General features: G+C 41.4%; 1 protein-coding gene across 1 annotated transcript in view; it reads right to left on the minus strand.

Annotated features, from left to right (window-relative positions):
• The window catches only part of itfg1 (integrin alpha FG-GAP repeat containing 1), a 352137-nt gene that overhangs the window by 84682 nt on the left and 242444 nt on the right, over positions 1–25011 (minus strand). The window contains exon 13 of the mRNA XM_051955816.1: positions 1121–1164. Coding sequence (XP_051811776.1) covers positions 1121–1164 — 44 coding nt within the window. The remainder of the gene's footprint in view (positions 1–1120; positions 1165–25011) is intronic.

Consider the following 25011-nt stretch of genomic DNA (forward strand, 5'->3'; position numbering starts at 1 on the left):
CCTCCAGAAATTCTCGGATGATTCAGCCATTGTTGGGTGTGTGTCTGATGGGGACGAGCTGGAGTATAGGACAGTCATCTCTGACTTTGTCGACTGGTGTGAGCGGAACTATCTGCTGCTCAACGCCAGTAAGATGAAAGAGATGACCATTGACTTTCGCACATATATGTAGCCCTGCGAAGGACTAGCGACCTGTCCAGGGTGTCCCCTGCCTTCACCCGAGTCAGCTGGGATAGGCTCCAGCCCCCCAGCAACCCAAGTGATGATAAAGTGGTGTATAGTGGATGGATGGTCCAAAAATATGCTGAGGTTAACTGGCTATTCTAAATTGCCCGTAGGTGTGAATGCCAGTGTGATTGTTTGTCTGTATATGTAGCCCTGCGGCAGACTGGCGACCTGTCCAGGGTGTCCCCTGCCTTTGCCCGAGTCAGCTGAGATAGGCTCCAGCCCCCACGCGACCCTAGTGAGGATAAAGCGGTGTATAGAGGATGGAGGATGGATGGATGGATGGATGGATGGATGGATGGCTGTTTTGTTTCAGTTAAATTCGCTGATTTGTGTGGAGTTTGGTTTGCTTCAATGTCCTTTGTGTTGCTTCTATTAAAAGTCCTTGTCTAAGAGTCTGTCTGCCTCTCGTGTGCCTGCACTCAGGGTTCAAACCCCCACGCCTTGACAAAGAGAATGTTGAAGGGGTATTTATCAGCTTGCCTTGTCACACAAAAACAAACTTAATTTTTTTATATGCTCCACTTTCTTTGGCACATTTCCAACACACGTTAACAGATTGGTACTTTACATACAATAAAAAGAAGCGCTTATACCACCCAAGAGCTCAAATGCACATCATCCATTCAAATCCCCTTTCCTAATTTTCTGAAAATAAAGTTGATTCTTCCTATGGATGTGAAATCTGGCTCACACCAGTGGTATTAAGACTATCTCTCTCTCTCTGTTAGAAACTGCTGAGGACAGACTCTGGAGGGTGATAAAGATCTATACATAGAAAGATAAGAGCAATAAACAGAAAAACCTCAGACTGGTCAGTGGCCATACAGATAACAGAATTTTATACCTTTTTTCATGTTGTCATTACGAAAGTAGACAAAGACAGATTTCTTACCTTGACATCTTCTGGGCAGTCATTAGAGCAGAGGCCGCTGAGCACTGAAGAAGACAGAAATCACCAGCGTTAGACACGTGTTAAATGCCCTTTACAATAACACATCTTGCAGTCAAACAAGTGTAATCTGTGACGGTGCTGTAGCTGTGAACTAAAGACCATTGCATCAATATGTATCAAGTGGGTTAAACTAAGAGATATGAACTTTGCCTACACAATGACTGAAATAATGTCCACAGGGGCTGCAAAAGCAATTGAGACAACAGGATCTAACTCATATCAACTGTGTTTAAGCATTCCACACATTTACATTATAGTAATCAACTATACTATAGTAATCAATTAGTCCATTGTGCTAGGTGGACATGGACAAGACAGGGACAAAATACATAAATTACCAACACTGAAAAACATTAATAATAAATGTGCAAACTGTTAACACTGCATGCGAGTGTGGACGTCGTATTAAGAAAGCATTTCACTTATTTGTGTGTACAAGCAGCGCGAGGACAAAATCCACTGAATTGTTAATCAGTCATTAGGGAAGTGACTCTATTAGCATACTAATAGAGTCCAAGGTCCAGGGGCCTGTTTCACGAAGCAGGTTCACTGAAAACTCTGAGTTTCTTAACCCTGAAATGAGGGAAACTCAGAGTTTTCCGTTTCATGAAGCGAGGTAACTTAACCCTGAGACAGAGGGGTAACTCGAGCCTGTTTCACAAAGAGGGGTAACTTAAACTCTCAGTCAGTTACCGCAGTAACAGACTCTATGACTTGAACCTGGTCACCAGCAGGTTTATCTGAGAAAACCTCGAGTTTCTCTCTGTCTCCGCCCTCTTTCAGCCACACACGCTGTTTCATTTCCTCATTCATTCAGTCAGTAAACGAGCGAGTTCTGGCATAGAACAGCTTTTATTAACGATTCAGTGGATAAAGGAGCCGCATTACTGCACAGATAATTAAATATTCGTCGGTAGATTGTTATCAGACCGAGCATAAATGTTCTCGCATTTCCGGACAATTATCTGTTTGAGCGGTACCGTTTCATAATCGTTTTAAGTCCATAATCTACGTAAACAACCTAATCTGTCCTTACATTTACATTACCAACCACAGTCATGCTCTCACATCCAGCAGATATTGTGTGTTGCGCTGCGGTTCTTTGTAAATGGAAGTTTTTATATAATGTCGGAGATGCAGAGTAAGGCAACTGTATGGAGGACAGTCAGAAAAGTGTTCCTGGCCCTGAAACGGCTTTAACTCATCATTGTGGTTTTCCTGGACACAAACCTGTAAGAGCATCAAGGAGGAGTTCCACGGGACTGCAGGTGAATCATGTAGAGATCTGTTAAATTCATTTTAAATCATATTCTGTTAATGACATTGTGCTGCAGCCTCAGACTGGGATTAGTCATTTGAATTTCTTTTAGGATTTTCCAGTGTGATTGGCTGCATAGATGCACACACATCCCCATCACAGCTCCCTCACATCATGAATAGGAAGTCCATTCACAGCATAAATGTGCAGGTAGGCTACAGGTAGACTGACTACTGTTTCTAAATGTTAAAGACTGCATCATAGTTCAACATCTGTCATTCTCTGCACTGTCCAAATCATATGTGATGCTGCATACATCATTTCTAATGTGGAGGCCAAGTGGTCTGGGTCTGTTCATGACTCCAGGATTTATGGAGAGTCTAACCTGAGCAACAGACTGCAGCGTGGTCAGCAGCCTAAAGATTTTCACAATAGAATTCTCTTGTCTCTCTCCTTTAATATACTCTGATGTATCCACTATACATTACAGGAGAGTTTGATGGCCTTCTGCTGGGTGACAGGGGTTATCATGCCAACCCAGTCTGATGACCTCATACCCTGACTCTGAACCAGGCCCCCAACAGAACTTCAACCGGACTCACTGCAGGACCAGAGCCCAGGTGGAGATAGGCCTGCTGAAAGCCCGTTTCCAGAGCCTACGTCTCCTCAGGGTGACCCCTGAGAGGGCCTGTGATATTACTGTGGCATGTGTTGTTCTTCATAATATTACCACTATTAGAGGAGAGCAACACCCTGCCCTACAAACTGAAGGCCCAGATGATGACCCCATCCACCTGCAGCTATCCAGGACAGCAGAGCAGTCAGAGACACCGTATGCAATAATCACTTTAGAGTTTAAGTCACCATCATCACCACCACAGCAAATAAAGACATGATACACATTTCATTTGGTCTTCTTTATTTCCTACAAATAAAAGATATAGTTCAGTTAATGTTCCAATAGTTAACATAATTCACCTGTGACCATCATCCACCTCTAACTTGTGCTCTAGTATTTCAACGTCCAGATCTGCCCTCCTAATCTGTTTTTTGGATTTTTCTCAGCAAATGCAGTTTGTAAATCTGTTTTACTGATAACTGGGAATACATAGAGGACATTAAATTATACAGTTGCACATGAATTCCACAGAATAAACCTCTGGTGTTTCCTGAACATCCATCTCACTGTGTCAGTCTGTGCAGTGGACGTTGAGGAACCATCCTGCTGCTGTCCAGCCATGCTCTGTTAAAAAGGATGAGAATGTGCAATACTTCAGTGTAGGCTAAATGTCACACTCTATATTCCACCCAAAATCTGAATGGGAAGACAACTATCAGTAACATACCTCTGTATAAAACTTAAACTACCATTTGGATAAATCTTTGGAATGTTGCCTACTTATAGTTACAAGGTCTGTTGTGGTGTGAAGGGGCCAAAAGACAAAAAAAGACAAAAGAGAACTAAATAATAATATGTACGTATGTGTATATATATACATATATATATATATATATATATATATATATATATATGCATCCATGACCTTTTATACCACCATTTTACAGGCATCTGCTTTCTTTCTGTTGGCTGAGCAGAAGTCTATGTTAGTTTAAATAGGCTTAATTACTTAACAGGACATGATATGGATGCAGACATTTAGGCTGTGTGTGGATAAAACAACTGCACAGTCAAACAGCCACTTAATATTTAGGCTACCTTACAATGTAAAACATGATCAACATGAAGTACCTCCATGAAATAATGCCGAGGTCTTACCTGTTTGAACAGTGTTTTTATATTTCATCTTAAGCTGCTGCCCCGTGCGCTTCTCCCCCGCGAGATTTCACCTAAATGAAATAACTTACTAGGCTACCATTCAGACAGTTTTTCCCTGTAATATTATTACGATTACAAAGGACTACATTTAAACTTACGCACTGATCCGGGCAGCAGTGTTCTCCATGCCGTCTCCCTCTCTTTTGCAGCTGCAGCGGTGTTGCAGTTCTTTCTAAAAACGTGTTCAAACTCGCCATATGAGCGCGTTAAAAACTTCCAGTTAAAAAACGCAGCCTTTCGCTTCCCCGTTTCCATGGTGACTCGTTGAATCGGGGTTTCATTGATGCTGTCTTTTCAGAGTTGCAGTCCACGCGCTTGACTCCGGGTCAAATTACTCCGAGTTCATTAAACCAACTCTAACCAGCCGTTGTGAAACCGAAAACTCAGAGTTTTCTATCGCAGAGTAGATCAACTCAGAGTTTCTTGAACCTGCTTCATGAAACAGGCCCCAGGTGACTTTGATTTGCATGCTGAAGTCACGCTGAAACCCAATTCTCTGTTGTTATGGTGGACTAGCTGCTAAATGCACCTATTTTAAGGGAACATCACAGTGACCAGGCTCAGTCGTATGGGTGGGTGGATGAAGCATCAGCAGTAGATTGTTTATAAGTACATCTGCACAAACATTTGCTGTATGCATAGCACTAATAAAAATTCAGTACAAATTTCATCTCAGAAGATTCTTCTGTAACGTAAAGATTCTTGAAAATGGTTGTACACAAGTGTGGAAATATGGCAGGTAACAGTCGAAATGTGGAATATTCACAGTTGCATGATCTCCATTTTCAAATCATTTTTGGCCACATATAACTCATTACTTCAATCATTACTCTCCATGGTTCTGAATAGCGCACCATTAGGTTATCTATATAGCACCACATCATACACAGACGTTATCCATAGTGGTTTACAAGCAAAACATAAGAAAAGAGAGAGATGTAATACATGGTATCAAATAAATTACAAATAACAATTAAAGCTGCAAGCAGCGTTGAACAGGTCCTCGCATCCTTGCTGGTCGGCGACCCCAAGCATTTCCACCAGGCAATGCTGCGACTGAGAGTGTATGTCGGCCCCTGAATGTGACGAGGGCTGGATTCTGAGCACACAGGTCAAATTTCAGGCAGATTGGAGCACGTACAGGCTATTTACAGTATGCAGCACCTTCTGTCAATCCACCGGGTGGTGCTATCTCTGTGACTGTATATTTAGGGTCCGAGCACCGAGGGTGCGAAGGACAGGCGGTGCCAGGGCACCGACTGTCCAAGGCACCAGCGGTGCCAAGGACCCTATTGAAACCCAAGGGTTTATTAGGGTCCGAGCACCGAGGGTGCGAAGGACAGGCGGTGCCAGGGCACCGACTGTCCAAGGCACCAGCGGTGCCAAGGACTCTATTGAAACCCTAGGGTTTATTATTATTATTATTATTATTATTTTTATTTTTATTTTTTATTTTTCTCCCGTAAAGTAAATTGCCTTGTTGGCGGCCTTATCATACTCCAAAACGCGTGAAATTTGGCATGCACATCAGGACTGGCGAAAAATTTGATATTTTATGGGAGTTGCGCATGTGCGTGGCAAAATGGCTCTATAGCGCCACCTGCAAAGTTGAAAAAGTAGTCATTAGGCCAACTGCCATAATGTTTCATGTACAGCTACAATATTTGGTGGGCATATGCAGAACATCAGGACACACCAAAAAGTCAATGACAGCCACGCCCTAAACCCAACAGGAAGTTGGCCATTTTGAATTTGCTGTAAATTTTTCAAACTTAATCGCTCCTCGGGAAATGAATTGCCTTTTTGGCGGCCTTATCATGAACCAAAACGCGTGAAATTTGGCGTGCACATCAGGACTGGCGAAAAATTTGATATTTTATGGGAGTTGCGCATATGTGTGAAAAAATGGCTCTATAGCGCCACCTGCAAAATTGAAAAAGTGGTCATTAGGCCAACTTCCACAATGTTTTATTTACAGCTACAATATTTGGTGGGCATATGCACCACATCAGGACACACCAAAAAGTCAATCACAGCCACACCCTAAACCCAACAGGAAGTCGGCCATCTTGAATTTGCTGTACATTTGTCAAAATTTATAGCTCCTAGTGGATAAGTCTGAGAGAACTGAAATTTGGCCAGTACATGCACCAGACCTTTCTGATGAAAAGTTATCAAAAACTCAACCAGAAGCCAAAAGGTGTGGCCATGGCGGAGCCTCAAACAACTGATCCTTCGCCATGAAACAGGAATTGGTGTCTAATTCTTCTCAACATGCTCCAATCTGCCTGAAACTTTACATGTATGATGACAGTCCTGTCCTGATGTCATCCACATAGGGATATTCATTGACAGTCATAGCGCCACCTTGTGGTTTCAGGAAATAGACATCTTTTACACTTTCATGCCCTATTGTTACCCGGTTGATCATATTCACTTCAAATGCAGTGACAACAGCCTAAACACATTGATGATGCATCCCAGTGAAAATGGTGACTTGTCATCAAAGGGCGTGTCTGTGGCGGCCAAACCAATTTCGATGTTTCGCCATGAAAATTTAACGATTCATATCTCAGCTGAACAACATCCTATCTGCCTCAGACTTCACATGCTGGATACCAGGTCCAGTCTGAACACATCCACACTCATAAATTCTGAAAAAGTCATAGCGCCACCTGTTGGTAATAGTAAGTTTAAGGCCTTATATTTTCAGGTACAATGGCCCCAAACTTGGTGATATCATGCTGGAAATTGGTCAGTCGAGTCTTCACCTCTTGACAATCACACACTGTGAAAGGTGTGACATTTCATGCAACGCTGTTGCCGTAGCAACCAAATATCGCCATGCAAAACAAAGCCCTTTCTGACAGGTTAGGAATACTTCAATGCTCACAAAAATTACCACACACATCACCATCGACCCAAGGAACAACACTGTATGCATCTCGGCACTGCACATGCTATAGCGCCCCCTACAGTATTTTTAACAAACAGCCCCCCCAGCACGTTTCACCTACATCCATGAAATTTGGGAGGCTTATAGAGCACATCAGGACGCACAAAAAAGCCTCTTGGAGCCATGTCCTAAACCCAACAGGAAGTCGGCCATCTTGGATTAATTGTGAGATTTTTGATGATTTTTCTCATTTTTGAGAGTTAATACCTCCTAGGGGATAATTCCAGGAGACCTGAAATTTTGTCAGTCCACACAGCAGGACTTGGTGATGAAAAGTTATCAAAAGTTTAACCAGAAGCCAAATGGCGTGGCCATGGCGACCATTAGAGTTTTGATGCTTCGCCATGAAACAACAACTGCTGTATAACTCTCCTCTGCATGCTCCAATCTGCCTCAAACTTTCCATGTGTGATCACAATCCAATCCTGATCACATCTACAGGCCAACAGACACTCTCAGTTGCAGCGCCACCTGTTGGAGGGACAATAAATGCTGTATAACTGGCCTCTACATGATCAAATCAGCCTGAAACTTTTCATGAGTGATCAGAGTCCAGCCCTCATCACATCCACTGTTTGAAATACACTCTGAGTTACAACGCCACCTGGTGGTGGATGGGCAGGAAATGCTGTATAACTTGTCTGAACATGCTCCAATCTGGCTGAAATTTTACGTGTGATTAAACTCTGGTCCAGATGTGATTCAGAGGCCAGCACACACTCTCAGTCACAATGCCACCTGGTGGACGTGCATGGATTTGGCGTGCACATCAGGACTGGTGAAAAATTTGATATTTTATGGGAGTTGCACATGTGTGTGGAAAAATGGCTCTATAGCGCCACCTGCAAAATTGAAAAAGTGGTCATTAGGCCAACTTCCACAATGTTTATTTACGGCTACAATATTTGGTGGGCATATGCACCACATCAGGACACACCAAAAAGTCAATCACAGCCACACCCTAAACCCAACAGGAAGTCGGCCATCTTGAATTTGCTGTACATTTGTCAAAATTTATAGCTCCTAGTGGATAAGTCTGAGAGAACTGAAATTTGGCCAGTACATGCACCAGACCTTTCTGATGAAAAGTTATCAAAAACTCAACCAGAAGCCAAAAGGTGTGGCCATGGCAGAGCCTCAAACAACTGATCCTTCGCCATGAAACAGGAAGTGGTGTCTAATTCTTCTCAACATGCTCCAATCTGCCTGAAACTTTACATGTATGATGACAGTCCTGTCCTGATGTCATCCACATAGGGATATTCATTGACAGTCATAGCGCCACCTTGTGGTTTCAGGAAATAGACATCTTTTACACTTTCATGCCCTATTGTTACCCGGTTGATCATATTCACTTCAAATGCAGTGACAACAGCCTAAACACATTGATGATGCATCCCAGTGAAAATGGTGACTTGTCATCAAAGGGCGTGTCTGTGGCGGCCAAACCAATTTCGATGTTTCGCCATGAAAATTTAACGATTCATATCTCAGCTGAACAACATCCTATCTGCCCCAAACTTCACATGATGGACACCAGGTCCAGTCTGAACACATCCACACTCATAAATTTTGAAAAAGTCATAGCGCCACCTGTTGGTAATAGTAAGTTTAAGGCCTTATATTTTCAGGTACAATGGCCCCAAACGTGGTGATATCATGCTGGAAATTGGTCAGTCGAGTCTTCACCTCTTGACAATCACACACTGTGAAGGGTGTGACATTTCATGCAACGCTGTTGCCGTAGCAACCAAATATCGCCATGAAAAACAAAGCCCTTTCTGACAGGTTAGAAATACTCCAATGCTCACTAAAATTACCACACACATCACCATCGACCCAAGGAACGACACCGTACGCATCTCGGCACTGCACATGCTATAGCGCCCCCTACAGTATTTTTAACAAACAGCCCCCCCAGCACATTTCACCTACATCCATGAAATTTGGGAGGCTTATAGAGCACATCAGGACGCACAAAAAAGCCTCTTGGAGCCATGTCCTAAACCCAACAGGAAGTCGGCCATCTTGGATTAATTGTGAGATTTTTGATGATTTTTCTCATTTTTGAGAATTAATACCTCCTAGGGGATAATTCCAGGAGACCTGAAATTTTGTCAGTCCACACAGCAGGACTTGGTGATGAAAAGTTATCAAAAGTTTAACCAGAAGCCAAATGGCGTGGCCATGGCGACCATTAGAGTTTTGATGCTTCGCCATGAAACAACAACTGCTGTATAACTCTCCTCTGCATGCTCCAATCTGCCTCAAACTTTCCATGTGTGATCACAATCCAATCCTGATCACATCTACAGGCCAACAGACACTCTCAGTTGCAGCGCCACCTGTTGAAGGGACAATAAATGCTGTATAACTGGCCTCTACATGATCAAATCAGCCTGAAACTTTTCATGAGTGATCAGAGTCCAGCCCTCATCACATCCACTGTTTGAAATACACTCTGAGTTACAGCGCCACCTGGTGGTGGATGGGCAGGAAATGCTGTATAACTAGTCTGACAACCCGGTCTCACGGGGATTCGTGAAACTGTCACGTAAGTTTTAGTTTCGGTTTCGTGCGCACCAACACGATTTCGTCATGTTTTTCGTGCCGCTCACCACGAAATGTTTTTCGCTGTGGTAATCACATCTGAAAGTGGTTTATACCGGCGGATTCATGACGATCTAAGCTGTCCATCGGCGTATACTGCTTGTGTGATCGCGTTTGCGGCCGCCGGACATTCTTGAAATTCCTATGCAAATTGGTAAGTGTACCACTGGCTTATGGTTAGGTTATGGTTATGGTTATGGTTAGGGTTATGTTTAGGAACGATGTCATGCAAAATATAGCGTTGGATTCGCCACGGTTTTACATTAAAAATATAATATACACATTCTTTTGAAATACATTCTGAGTGGCACGAAAAGTCCGCCGTTTAAAATACATTGGTGCGCATTTCGTGGTGAGCGGCACGAAAAACATGACGAAATCGTGTTGGTGCGCACGAAACCGAAACTAAAACTTACGTGACAGTTTCACGAATCCTCGTGAGATCGGGCTGAGTCTGAACATGCTCCAATCTGGCTGAAATTTTACGTGTGATTAAACTCTGGTCCAGATGTGATTCAGAGGCCAGCACACACTCTCAGTCACAGTGCCACCTGGTGGACGTGCATGGATTCGCCGACCAGCGTGGATGCGAGGACCCGTCCATCGCTGCTTGCAGCTTTAATGGTCTATAAAACTCATCAGGACTGGATTCTGATCAAACATCTAAAGTTTGAGGCAGATTGCAGTATGCACAGGGGATTTACACAAGACGTTCCATTTCATGGCGCTATGACTATTTCAACATTTATGAGTGTGGATGTCTTCAGACTGGGCCTGGTGTCCAGCACATGAAGTTTGGGGCAAATAAGATCTTTTGCAGCTGAGATATGAACACTTCAATTTTCATGCCGAAACATCAAATTTCGCTGCGCCGCCACAGACATGCCTTTTTATGACACGTCACCATTTTTCTGGGATTAATCATCCATGTGTTCAGGCTTATGTCACCACATCTGAGGTGAATCTGGCCAACAGGCTAAGAATAGTACACAAAAGTGTAAAAAATGTCAAATTCTTGATACCACAAGGTGGCGCTGTGACTGTGAATGAATGTTGCTATATGGCTGTGATCAGGGCAGGTCTCTGATCATACATGTAAAGTTTCATTAGATTGGAACTCTCATGAACATGTAATGTTCATGAGAGTTAGACAGCATTTCCTGTTTCATGGCGAAGGATCGAATTTGTACAGGCCGCCACGACCACACCCTTTGACTATGGAGGAAGATTTTAATAACTTTTTCTCAGGAAGGCCTGCTGTATGTACTGGCCAAATTTCAGGTCTGTTAGACATACCCACTTGGAGGAATTCATCACAGATTTTTTACAGTTAACGCATGATGGCGCACTTCCTGTTGGGTTTAGAGCATGGCTGTGATTGACTTTTTTGTGTTTCCTGATGTGCTGCATATGCCTCCCAAATTTTGTAGCTATTAGTTGGCCTAATACCACTTTTTTAAAATTTTGTAGGGGGCGCTACGGAGCCATTTTGCCACACACCTCCACATGCCCTAAAAAATATGAAATTTTTCGCCAGTTCTGATGTGTGTGCAAATTTTCATGACTTTTCGAGTATGTTCAGGCCCTGAAAAATGCAGTTCTTTTGGCAGGATAATAATAATGATAATAATAATAATAATAATAATAATAATAATAATAAAAAACCCTAAGGTTACAATAGGGTCCTATGGCACCGTTGCACCAACGGTGCCGTAGGACAGTCGGTGCCCTTGCACCGCCTGTCCTCGGCACCTCAGTGCTCGGACCCTAATAATAAGGAAAAAGAAAAAGAAAAAAAAACTCTAGCATTCCAATAGGGTCCTAGGCACCGTTGGTGCCTTGGACAGTCGGTGCCCTTGCACCGCCTGTCCTCGGCACCCTCGGAGCTCGGACCCTAATAAAGAAAAAGTAAAACAAACAAAAAAAAAAACCCTAAGGTTTCAATAGGGTCCTTGGCACCGTTGGTGCCTTGGACAGTCGGTGCCCTTGCACCGCCTGTCCTCGGCACCCTCGGTGCTCGGACCCTAATAATCATAATAATAAAGAAAAAACCCTTGGGTTTCAATAGGGTCCTAGGCACCGCTGGTGCCTTGGACAGTTGGTGCCCTTGCACCGCCTGTACTCGGCACCCTCGGTGCTCGGACCCTAAATATACAGACAGATAAAATAAGAAACAACAGAACAGGTAAAGGTAGCATAAGAAATGATTATAGCAGTGGAAAAAAAGAACAGTCACAAGCTTAGTTTTAAAAACAGCTGCAGTAGGGGCAAATCTAAGTTCCAAAAGGAGCTGAAACCAGTAGTGAGCAGTATAATGGCTTAAAGTCATTTCACTATGTTTGGTTTGAACTCTGGACTCCACCAGTCCCTGCAGATCTCAGAGGCCTACTAGGGCTGTACTTGGCAAATATACTCACACGCAAAAGAAACGTAAGTTTCTTTTACCCGATGAAAAATTAAATTTGGTTTCCCAAAACAAAAATGCATTTGGTACTTTGTGGTGCATGGTGTGTTCTTAACATTTTCTGTTGCGTTTTGTAAGGTTGGTGTGAAAACGGAAAACGGAAAACGAATCGTCTGCAAGCTGGAGAGTCTGTCTGAGACATTGCCCGTCACTTTAATGTCAACATCACCACCATTTACCGTCTCCAGCGTCGATACAACACCACACAGAGCACCGATGACCTTCCCCGAAGCGGACAGACTCTCCAGCTTGCAGACGTCCGATGGCTTGGTTCCTCTCAATTTGGTTTCAGCGTGGCATAGTTAAACAGCAAGTGAAATGCCTATGATCTTGAATGAAATTTATACCCACTGAAGGTGTCGATAAATCGTGCATATTCAATTGCACGTGCAAAGTGTGAATCATGTCCACATCATCAATGCATTGGTGTATTGCGACGATTCGTTTTCCGTTTTTGGTTTTCACACCAACCTTACAAAACGCAACAGAAAATGTTAAGAACACACCATGCACCACAAAGTACCAAATGCATTTTTGTTTTGGGAAATCAAATTTAATTTTTCATCGGGTAAAAGAAACTTGCGTTTCTTTTGCGTGTGAGTATATATCTCTGCTAGGCCCAGACCACTGAGAGACTTATACACAATAAGTATGACCTTAAATTCAATTGTGAATTGAACTGAAACACAGAGGAGATCCTAGGAAGTGGACTAACATGTTCATTCTCTTCGGAGAATTCTATCAGCAGCATTTTAAATTAGTTGCTGATATCTAGAGGACAGTCACGACAGCATTACAGTAGTAAACCCCACATAAAAATAAAAGCACAAATAAGCTTTTTTTTAAATGTTGCCTTAACACAAAGTTTTTGTGTCTTTACCTGTTTCCATTTTTACACTTCGTCAAGTGAAAATAGGCATTCAAATCACCAGCATTACACCTTATTAAAAGTAAAGCTACTTTTTCTTCTTTCACATTTCTCATACGCACATTTGAAAAGCATTCCCAGAATTTTTTAAAAAAAAATCTACATTTAATATAATAAAAATGCTCTGGATTTTATATAACTAACATGCATAAATTCAGTGGCTCGGTGATTAGCACTGTCACCTCACAGCTAGAAAATCCTCAGTTTGCGTCCTGGCCTGGGCCTGGGATTTTTCGGTGTGGAGTTTCCATGTTGTCCCTGTGCATGCTTGGGTTTTTCCCAAGGTACTCTGGCTTCCTCCCACAGTCCAAAAACATGCTGAGGCTAATTGGTAATTCTAAATTGTCTGTAGGTGTGAATGCAAGTATGACTGTCTCTATATGTAGCCCTGTGATAGACTGGTGACCTGTCCAGGGTGTCCCCTGCCTTCACCCTAATTCAGCTACGACAGGCTCCAGACTTCTGTGACCTGAGTGAGGATTAAGTGATGTATGAATAATGGATGTATGTATGTATAAATTCAGATGTTCCTAACCTATTTCAACTCTCACCTGATCTTCCATCCGATTTTCAGTGTACACACACTATTTACAATTGCATCACCTTCACCTACAGTACCTGACAAAAGTCTTGTCGCATAAGGATATAGTAACTTCAAATGACATATAACTTCATTTTTAATCAATCAGTTGTCACAAAAAATGGTTCATTTTAATGTCAAGGGCTTTCACAGTAATAACTGGGTGCAAAATGAAACCGTCAAAAAGTGTCCTGATGTTCACATCTTGGTAAAGCCCATAACATCTGTCTTTGCAAGGACAAAAGTCTTGTTCTGTCTTTAAATGATTCAATCACAGATTAGAGCTTCACCTGTGACAAATACTGTAATTAATACATTCCCAGCTGTGTATAAAAAGAACCCCAGCACACCAGACACTCATGTGAAGTGCAAACCTGACCTCTGACAACATGCCAAAGATTCAACCACAGACCAAAGTGCTGATTATCAAGAGCCTGAAGATCAAGCCTGCTGCTGAGGTGGCAGACAGCTTTAATGTATCCAAACAACAAGTGGAGAGGATAAGAGCAAGATTTGAAGAAACTGTTGACGTTCATGACAAGCCCAGGTCAGGCAGACCCCATAAGGCAACTGTTAGAGAAGACCGTTTGTTGCTTCGACAGTCCAGGGCCAGCTTCTTTTCAAGTGCAACAGAGTTACATATGAACTGGTCAACAGAAACCCCTCTATCTACAAGAACAGTTTGTTGAATTCTCTCATGCAGTGGTCTCCATGGCCAAATTAGTGCTCAGAAACCAGCATTAAACAGAAGACAACAAAAAAAATCGTGTTGCATTTGCCAAGGCCCACAGCCTGCAGGAAGAATGGAAAATGGAAAAGTGGCAGAAGGGTGATTTTTCTGATGAATCATCCATTGAACTGCATCCCAATTGATGCAAATACTGCACAAGACCTGTTAGAACCCACATGGACCCAAGATTCACCAAGAAAACAGTCAAGTTTGGTGAAGGAAAAATCATGGTTTTGGGTTACATCCAGTATGAGTGTGTACGAGAGATCTGCAGAATGGATGGCAACATCAACAGTATCAAGAAATTCTTGCTGCCCATCACATTCCGAACTGAAATACAGCGTGGGGAAGCAAAAATGTCCTGTCAGTTAAAAACAACTATAAACTTTTTTATTCTTTGGAATTTTGAAATGATTTCTTGAAGAACACAAATTTAAAGCTTTCAGAACATGTTTATTCAATATGTCCTCCATCAGCCATGATGAATGCCTCGATGCAGCCTCTGAAAGAGGCGTGTTGATATCCTCCTTGAGGTAGGCCTCCCATTCCCTGGAGAATGCAGAGTTAAGTAAATCCATATTGGCATGAGGGGTGGCATTAGTCCTCAACTCAATGGCGCCCCATCAGAGAAAATGCAGGGGGTTTAGATCAGGTGAGCTCGGGGGCCAAATGCCTTTGGGCCAGAAGTTCGCCATATTCTACTCACAGAACTTTTGGACCTTGATTGATCAGGGTTCCCACTCTTTCCCCGAAATGATTTTCCAGGATTTTTCCAGGACATTTCCAGTCGGTACAGACACACGTTATCACATCATCCACTAATACGTTCCAGTCCCCCTCATTCTTTGGAAGTATTCTTTACTACAGCTGTAACTTGCATTTACCCAGATTGTTTCTATATTCATTACTCAGACATTTGATGTGCATCTATGGCTATAATTTATCTATGAGAAATAATTATGGCAGATGTATCATAGAATAATGCAAACACAACCACAGATTACAGCGTAACAGTTCACTAGCATGACAAACTGGAGTTACAGTGTTCAACTGGGTAATTCACAACTCTACTTTCTCTTCTCTCCTACTTTCTGTGTTGCAATTGGTTTTAAAATATTAGGATATTTTCAATAAATCACTGACCAATTTCCTTTGTTTCATATCAGTTTATTGCTTAACTCAGATTTTCTGCACATCTGGCACCTGCATTTCTCATGAAGATAATGTGTTTTTCTTCACCCTCTTAAGCCCATATGGAGCCTAATATGGCTCTGCTGGCCTACTGGACAATTTAATGCAAAAATATGGACAAAAATACCACAATGTGCTTCAACTGTAACAAAATGTGCCCGGAAAATAAATGACAGAACAAAGCCAAAATGTGACCTTAATACGAACCTGAAAAATACCAAAATGTGCTCTTGGTATGCCAGTATACACCTGAAAAAATGTGATCAGATTATAAAACAAATACCTAAAAATATGCCACCTAGTGTTCCAAAAGACAGCCCTAAATATGCCATATCCAGAATATGCCCAAATGTAGCTTCATTTGCTGATCAGGGTTTAAGAGGGTAAAGTTTGGTTCAGTGAGGAAAAAATGTGCACAATAACATGTAAATAGTAGCCAGGACGGTTCACCCGGATCTGCTCATCTGGTCCTGGTCTCTCCTAGTTCCATCGTTTATAACTTCGTTTATTGAGAACCTCTGCCCTCTGATATTCTGTGTTGCATTTGTAGACTGACATGTTGATTGTTTACTCTGTAGTAATTGGACATTCTTGCTTATTAGTGTGTGCACGCTAAATTCGCATTCCAGTGTCTGCAACTTGACCACCGATTGAGACGTAGGAGGTGAAGTGAGCGATGTCACCGTGACGTCACCATCATACGCAGGTGGACTTTTCGCGACAGAGACTTTATCTGTGTTGACCATAGACTGTATTCTATGGTGTTGACCGGCGTCATCGACTGAAAGTTTGATTTCAGACATGAAACGCTCAGCTGCACCCTCAACTGTTCTGGGAAGATGTAGTTTATGCAGACGCCACCACACACCTCGGCAGTGAGGGGGATGAAATGATGTTTCAGTAAAAGTGCGGGTGTCGCAACACCCACACCACCCACACAACAGAATTCCTAATGTTGTTTTCATTCCCTTATTTTTATCAGACAATAAAACAACTGTGAACTACTGAGTGAAATGTGGCCCATACCTGTTAAGCCGCAGCTATGCTGATATCAGAGTTCTGTTTCATCTAGCAAGTTACAGACAACTCAGGGGAAAGCAAATTTGATTGGCTGGTAGCGTCACATGGGGCGCTGTGCCGACTCGAAGCAGAGAAGCGCTATTTTATATGTATTGTATGCCTTAATGTTGCCCAGAAAATACAGTGACAACAGACATGCATGTGCATAACTTGTAACGCGTTTGCATTGAGGGAGGATAAATATTTTTCCAGGACAAGTTAACCGTTTCCAGGACATTTGACCTTTTTTTCTCATTTTCCATGACTGGAAAATTGGTCAGTAATTTTCCAGGTTTTCCAGGATTTCCAGGACACGTGGGAACCCTGTTGATGTGTGAGCAGGAGCCCCATCTTGCTGCCATACATTGTTGTTGTCAGGGTAGGTGGCCTTCAGCCAGGGCAAAACGGTGTATCTCAGAACTTTGTAGTACACATCAGCCCCAATTTTCTGATCTGGCTTGAAGAAGTAGGGGGCATCTTATTGCCATCTGAGCCCAAGACTCCCAGGACCATCTGGAGATCTCTTGGTGCCCAAACGGGATTGTCTGGCATGCTGGATGCGGCGAATGGTCCTCTCACTGATGCCAACAATCTTGGCAATGTCCTTCTGAGGGATTTGGGCATCCAGGAGATCACAAACTCTATTGCATTTTGCTTGTTGCTTGCTCACTTTACAATGCACCAAGATCTGACAAATACTAAAAAGATTGGTTAAAGGTAAGGAACTTTGATTATAATCATTGTTTTGTTTACCCTCACCGTTTGGGCAGGACATTCAAATTTGTCAATAGGACATTTTTGCCCTGTAACTTCAGAGAGACGCTTCTTGTAGCCATCTACCAGTCTCTAACATTGTTCTGAGGAAAGTTTGTTCCGCTCCTCAAAACAAAATTCTTTCAGCTGTGAGATATTTGAGGTTTTTTTTTTTTTTTTTTGCATGTACAGCCCGTATCAAGTCACCCCACAGCATCTCAATGAGATTAAGATCCATGACTTGCATGTTCCATGACTCTCCATTTTTTAGTTTTCAGCCAGTCCTTGGTGGATTTACTGGTATGTTTTGGGTCATTGTCATGCTGCAAGGTCCAGTTCCTCTTACGGTTTTTTTTCCCACAGGTAGTCTCACATTATCCTCAAGCACCCTCTAATAAATGGCAGAATTCATGGTGGATTCGACAATGGTGAGCTGGCCAGGTCCTGCCGCAGCAAAGCATCTCCAAACCCTGACACCTCCACCTCCATGCTTCACAGTTAGTATGAGGTTTGTTTCCTGGAATGCTGTATTTGGCTGATGCCAAACATGTCCTCTTTTCCGGGGTCCAAATAATTCAATTTTAGATTCATTCATCCAAAGAAAATTTTTCTAGAAATCCGGGTCTTTGTCTATGTTCTCTCTGGCAAACTTTAGTCTGGCCTTCATATTTCTCTTGGACGGCAACGGTTTCCTTCTTGCATGCCTCCCAGGAAAGTTAAAGTTGTGCAGTCTCTTTCTGATTGTAGAGGCATGCACTTTCATATCAGTGATAGCAAGCACCTGCTGTAAATCCCGTGATGACATTTTATGATTTTTGGAGACTTCTTTCAGCATCTTGCGGTCTGCTCTCAGGGTGAACATGGACGGCCAGACCTGGGCAGGCTGGCAGTTGTTTTGAAAGTCCTCCACTTGTAGACTATTTTCCGGACAGTGAAATGGTTGATTTCAAATTCTTTTGAGATATTTTTTAATCCCTTACCAGACTCATAATCTGCTACACTCTTCTTTCTGATGGCTTCAGACAGCTCTTTCTATCTCACCATGGTGTTCATTCTGACTTCAACAGTCAGGAGCACTCCAAGCTAAATGTCTGAGGCTTAAACAGGGCAAGCCTATTTCCAAATGGTAACTAATGATGTTCTAATCATGTGCACCTAATGTGATACAACTGTATGTGATTTTAGCCATATTAAGTGGGAATAAATCCTACGGCGCAACCCATCTTCCATCACTTTGTGCAAAAAAAACAAGAGAATTGTTTTTTCTTTTAGAGCTTTGATATAAGAAGAAATGCCGTACGTGTGGCAGAGCCAAATTTGCTGCTTTGAAGTTCGCAGGCTTATCAAGTATATGCCTAAAGCAGAATTTAGCTGGAGTTTCCATCAAAGACAAACATGCACTTCTTGACCCTATCTGACCACACTGCATATCAGATGCTACATAACATTTTGGGGAAAAGATTCTGTGAAAAATTGCATTTTATCAGGGGAAAAAGGCTTTCGTTTCTCATTAAGGCCCTTGCTTTGTTGTCATTAATCATGGCTTTTGAAAGCATATTTAGTACACACGTAAGCATTCTCAGGAACTATCAATGTTTGTTTGAAAAATAAGGACTGCAAAATATGTTGAAGTCAAGGACATTAAACCAGGCCTGTAGTGACCACAGGACATTCACCAATTCATCACACATAACAATAATGTGTTTAGAACTAGTCTCTGCAGTAATAAGTGAAAGATCTGACACGTTTGAGATGTATGCAATTAGCTCTCAAAGCTCAAGGCTGTTTCTTGCTATTCTATTGAACCAGAAAATGAATGAAGTTGAACAAAGCTGAATTACACCAAAAAAACAAACAAACAAAAAAAACATTCGGATGTTTGGCTCTGAAAAGATCAAAGAATTTAGGAGTGCCAGTGGAAGTGTGGTCGAATGCAACTGTGTGGTCAGAAACTACAACGTGTTTAGTTCTACGACTCATCAACTTTGAGCAAACACTGCATCAACACATCACAGACTGTATACCAAAGTCATCTATCAAGGGCATAGTTGATCAATAAATCATAGAGATGAGATAATTCGTTGCCTGTTTGAAAATCATGCTGTTAGGGGTCAGTGTATTTCACCACTGTCCCAGATGCTGTAAATAAATAAAAGAGAAGGATTAGCACAGTGGTGCATTAACTGATTAATTACTGCTTTGTCCATACAATGTTAGAAAGTGTTACAAAAAATACCTGTAATAATTTCCAACAGAGCTAAATGCCTTGTTTTATTTGATAACAACTAAAAACCACCAAAAACGTGTGTATAAAAAATCAGTGCATTGAATTTCCACATCTGCAAAGCTGGAAACTCACACAATAATCAGTATTTTACTTTGAAATTATGAAAATAGCTGCAGATTACCATTTCTCTTTACTTTATTGTGTTAATTTGATCATTTGAATCAGTTTTTTAGACTTGTATTACTGATACAAACCATAATCAACACATAAATTACAATGTGTTCGCAACAAGTTCACTGGTTCCTCAAGGGAAATTTCAATGATTACCATATAGTTCAGTAATACAATTAAACGTGCCATTGTGTAACAGCATGGGAGGTTTTGAATACAGGTCTTGTCATGAAATATTGCTGCTGCTTTTCTCCGGTTTTATAAGGAGTTGTTTCACAGCTTGTTAGCTGACCAGCGGCTAACTGGCTGGCAAACAATAGTTCAACGCCAGCCTCTGATCACTGATACGGTGCCCGGACCACGTTAGCTGGTTTAACATTCATAATATTGATGTGGGACTATTGTAGCTAGCGTATTCATAGTAGGCTAACAGCAAAAACTTACCAGGACCAGGATCGTTGGTCTACATGGCAGACTCCTTGTGCATCGCACTGCTTGAATGTATTTGTATTTTAGGCCGATTTCAAAATAAAACTCAAAACTCTGGGTGGGTGTCCTCCATTGTCATTTTGCCATCTCGCCACGCTCAGTAGGAAAAAAGTCAGAATATAGGGAATGAAACTCTGAATTTACGGAATGAAAATCTGACTTTCATTATATATAATCAGAGTTTCATTCCATATAGTCAGAATTCTACATTGTATATATATACATATGTCTATATATATGTGTGTGGGTGTATGTACACATGTATTGTCAACTTTAATTTTTTTTCCAATTCATTCTGAGGCGCAGAAAATGTTTTCACACATTAGAGAACAGATATTTTCACTTTTCTTAATTTTTTTTTATTGTTGGTGTTAATCTGGAAACCAACATAGCAATACATCTGGAGTAAGATGAATGTGACATGTATTGTCATTTTACAAAACACCACTGTAAAGAGACAGATGTCGGTGTATTAAAGGGCCAACAGGAGCAAACAATGTCACACAGCTCAAATACAAATATATGGCATGTCAGGGTAATCTTTCATAGGGAAGCAAAGACGAAGTGTTTATTGTGAAGACAAATAGACACATTGAGTTATGCATGTCAATCTGGTGATGCAAAGTAATCCATCTGACTTTTGTGGCGGTTTGATTTCCAGTGTCGATATAATAAAGATAAATCCTACATAGCTATCATACATGTAAAGGAGTGCTCTTCTCTTATGTCAGAGTTTCTCTGTTTTGTTCCCCTGGCTATTGTAAAATGCTTAATAAAATGCAAAACAGAACCAAAAACAAGGCACTTTAAGTCATAGGCCTCTACACAGCCATTTAAAACTCTTAACTGTAGAAAATGTGTGTCAATGGAAAAATTAGTAACTTTAATCAGCGAGAGGGGAGTTCTGGTGACGATGTGGCGAAGACCAGACACGTGCTGAGGAGCTGGAGCTGTGCAACAGCCATTCTTTCATTATATTATCGCTGAACGATCCATATTGACTTCATAAAGTAGGTACAGATAGACAGAGCTCATGAATCCCAAAAACACGAGAGCAATGAAACATCAAGGTCTGAAAATAAACCAGTTATTGTCTCCGCCACTGAGAGCTAACACAGCTAATAGCATTCAAGCTAGCAGGGCTAACAACGATCAAGCTAGTGGGGCTAATAGTACTCAAGCTCGCGGCCAAACTTCCGACATAGCCGACTCTGTCACTTTGGTGAGCAAGATGATTGACAACGCTGATATTCTGAAAGAAATCAGAAATATCCACCACGACTTGCAGGAGAAACTACAGAAGGTGGGAAACGATGTGACGACAATTAAAGACAATTTGGACTCTGCGTTCGGATGTGGTTGGCCTGGGTTCGAGAATTACCGAAGCGGAGGAAAGAGTCTCCCAGCTGGAAGATGACAGCGGCCGTCTAGCTAACACCATGCAGAAGATGAACATCAAAATGGAACAACTCGAGGCTTGCATTGAATATCATGAAAACTACAGCAGGTGAAACAATCTGAGGCTTAAAGAAGTACCAGAGGACACGGAATATGGAGATAGGGTGATGGACTGTGTTAATGATTTACTCTGGTGTTTGTTTACATACAGCGGGGCGGCTGCAGGTGACGTAGCCATCGAGAGGGTTCATCGTGTACCTGCAATACCCCAACGCAACCAAAATGGTTCGGAATGTCCTGTGGCCTCCCGCAATATCCTGGTAAGGTTCTTAAGGTTCACTGCTAGAGAGAGAGTTCGACTCAGAGCAAGGGAACTCAGAACATTTAAGTGGAAGGATTCTAAAGTGGACATCTTCCCGGACTTCACAAGAGAGGTACAGGGAAAGAGTCCACATTCACGGAGGTTGGACGAATCTGCATGAAAAGGGGACTACAATATTCAATGCAGTATCAAGTAGTATTCTGGGTCACACTCGGTGGAAAACGTCAGCGCTTTGAGGATGCTGCAGCTGCAAAGAGGGGTGTCGAAAACTATCACCCTGCTGAAGAAATTGAATAGACTGGGCATTGAGCTAAAATCTTATGCTGTACAAATACAAAAGGATATAAGTGAGTAAAGCAGTTGAGGCATATTGCTATAAACAACGAGGTTTATATGGTAACATTTCACAACACTATGTTATGGTAGCGTTTTGGTACTTAATGGCTCTGAATGGGGTGAAGGAGGCACTTCTAACCATATGCTTACTACATACGGGTTCTTATTTTAATTTTAAGGTCACTTAGGATACATTTGATTTATACAGTTTATGGACCTGAAAATTTTCTTTGTGTTTATCTTGCTTAATTTTCATGAGTTAATGGTGTTTATTGTATGCAGGTCCTTAAATTTTATTTATTTCATTTATTATAATAAGCCGATGGTACATTAAGTGAAACCTAGTTAGATCCAAATAGTTGACGGACCTGAGGGCTTCTTTCTTTTGATGAATCTTAAATTTTTAGCTTACTTCCTTAGTTCTCATAATAGAGTCTAATAGGCCTCTAAAAGTAAACATTCTTCTTTCCTTTTGGCATTCCTATTAACAGATTACAATGAGGTGGTAGTCTCTGGTACCCGACTTTCTACGTTAAGAATGGGGATCAAGATCTGTATATATTATGGCTGTTGCAGCAAAAAGCAGCAGAAGGCTTCGGTACACGCTATGCGGACGAAGTAGTTGGTTAGGGGGGTGGGAAGAGGAATAGACAGTTGTTTCTTTTGTTGGGGAATTGTTCTTGTTTTTTGTAAGGGGATTGATAGCCAGTCATGTTCTGTGTTTTGTTGGAGGCACTGGATAGGACTAAAAGAGTCTGAGCCTAAATCGATCGGAAAACACACAACAAATTACTTGTTGCAGATTAAATATGACAAATACAAGTGTTATTAAGATTTCTTCATGGAATGTCAATGGTCTGAGTTCCTATGTCAAGAGGCACAAGGTATTGGGGTATCTGAAACATAAGAACGCAGATGTAGTGATGCTTCAGGAAACACACCTCCTAGGGAAGGATACAAGCAGAATACATGATAGATGGATTGATAAAGCTTATCACAACACATTCAGCCAAAAAATGCGCGGAGTGTCTATTTTATTCTCCAAAAAGCTAACTGTAGAGGTCCAAAGGGCATATAAAGACAATGAGGGACGTGTTCTCATACTTTTGGTTAACATCTCAGGACTGAAATTAATTTTAGGCAATATATATGCTCCAAACTCGGAGGATCTAGACTTCTTTTTTCATCTTAAAAGGATAATTTTGAACCTAGGTGATTTTCCTGTCATTCTGGGCGGGGACTTAAATGAAGTGTTGGATGGGCGATTAGACAGATCAGGGAATCGCATGTCAAGACCATCCAAGACGCAAGCTTCCATTAAAGTTCTGTGTGAAGATCTCGGATTACAGGATGCTTGGAGACTTTTAAACTCTACTTCTCGTGATTACACCTTCTTTTCAAGTAGACATACAGTATACTCCCGTATAGATTATTTCTTAATTTCACACTCACTAATTGAAAAAATAGGAGCATGTAATATTGAAACAATAGCCTTGACAGATCATGCACCTGTGGACCTTGTTATCTCTGCAGTAACATCCCCCGAAAAGATAAAAGGTTGGCGGATGAATACTAGTTTGTTACAGGATGAAGCCTTTTGTATAAAATTAAAGAATAAAATCATTCAATATTTTGAAATTAATAATGGGACTGCTAAACAAGGCTTGGTATGGGATAGATTTAAGGCTTATTTAAGGGGAATATGTATACAACAAGGTTCAATACTTAAAAAACAAGAACAAAATAAGATACTCACCTATGAAGCAGAAATAAAACAGTTGAAGAAAGAGTACTGGGAAAATCCAAATGCAGCTTGTTTGGCCAAGCTGGTTAAGATTAAATATGAGCTCAATACCATTTTTTCTAAAAAAAAAAAAAAAAAAAAGCAGAATATTCCTTGTACAGATTAAAACAAAAATGGTATGAATCAGGGGACAAGGCTAGTAAACTTCTTGTCAGTCAATTCAAAGCACATGAAGCATCTCGTCAGATAAGTGGCATAAGAGACAGAGAAGGTAGGATACTAACATGCCACAGGAAAATTAACCATGTTTTCAAAGAATTTTATGAGGATCTTTACATTCAGGAGGGTCAAATGGATCTAAATAAAACAAATGTCTTTTTCAAAAAGCTTAACCTTCCTAAATTGTCAGCAGATAGGGCCAATAATGCTAGAGGAGTTAAGTAAAACTATTAAAACCTTACCTAATGGGAAGACTCCAGGTATTGATGGAATACCCAATTAATTCTTTAAGAAATTTATGGTTGAGCTCGGTCCAGAAATGGTTAAGACTTTTAATGAGTCGATTGTTGCTAGACAGCTTCCAGCATCTGTCATGAACCGTCGAGCGAACCCAAGCAGCAGGCACAGACTGAATTTTAGGGTGAAATAATAAAGAATTTATTAATCAGAAAATCAAACGGGAAGGCACTCCATAAGGGAGGCCGGGGAATAAACAGAACAGGGAAAACTAAACTAAGGGTGGACCAGACAGCCGAGGTAAAAACTATACATAAAACAA

Source organism: Acanthochromis polyacanthus, chromosome 11 (assembly GCF_021347895.1).
Source record: "Acanthochromis polyacanthus isolate Apoly-LR-REF ecotype Palm Island chromosome 11, KAUST_Apoly_ChrSc, whole genome shotgun sequence".
Classification (NCBI taxonomy): Eukaryota; Metazoa; Chordata; class Actinopteri; family Pomacentridae; genus Acanthochromis; species Acanthochromis polyacanthus.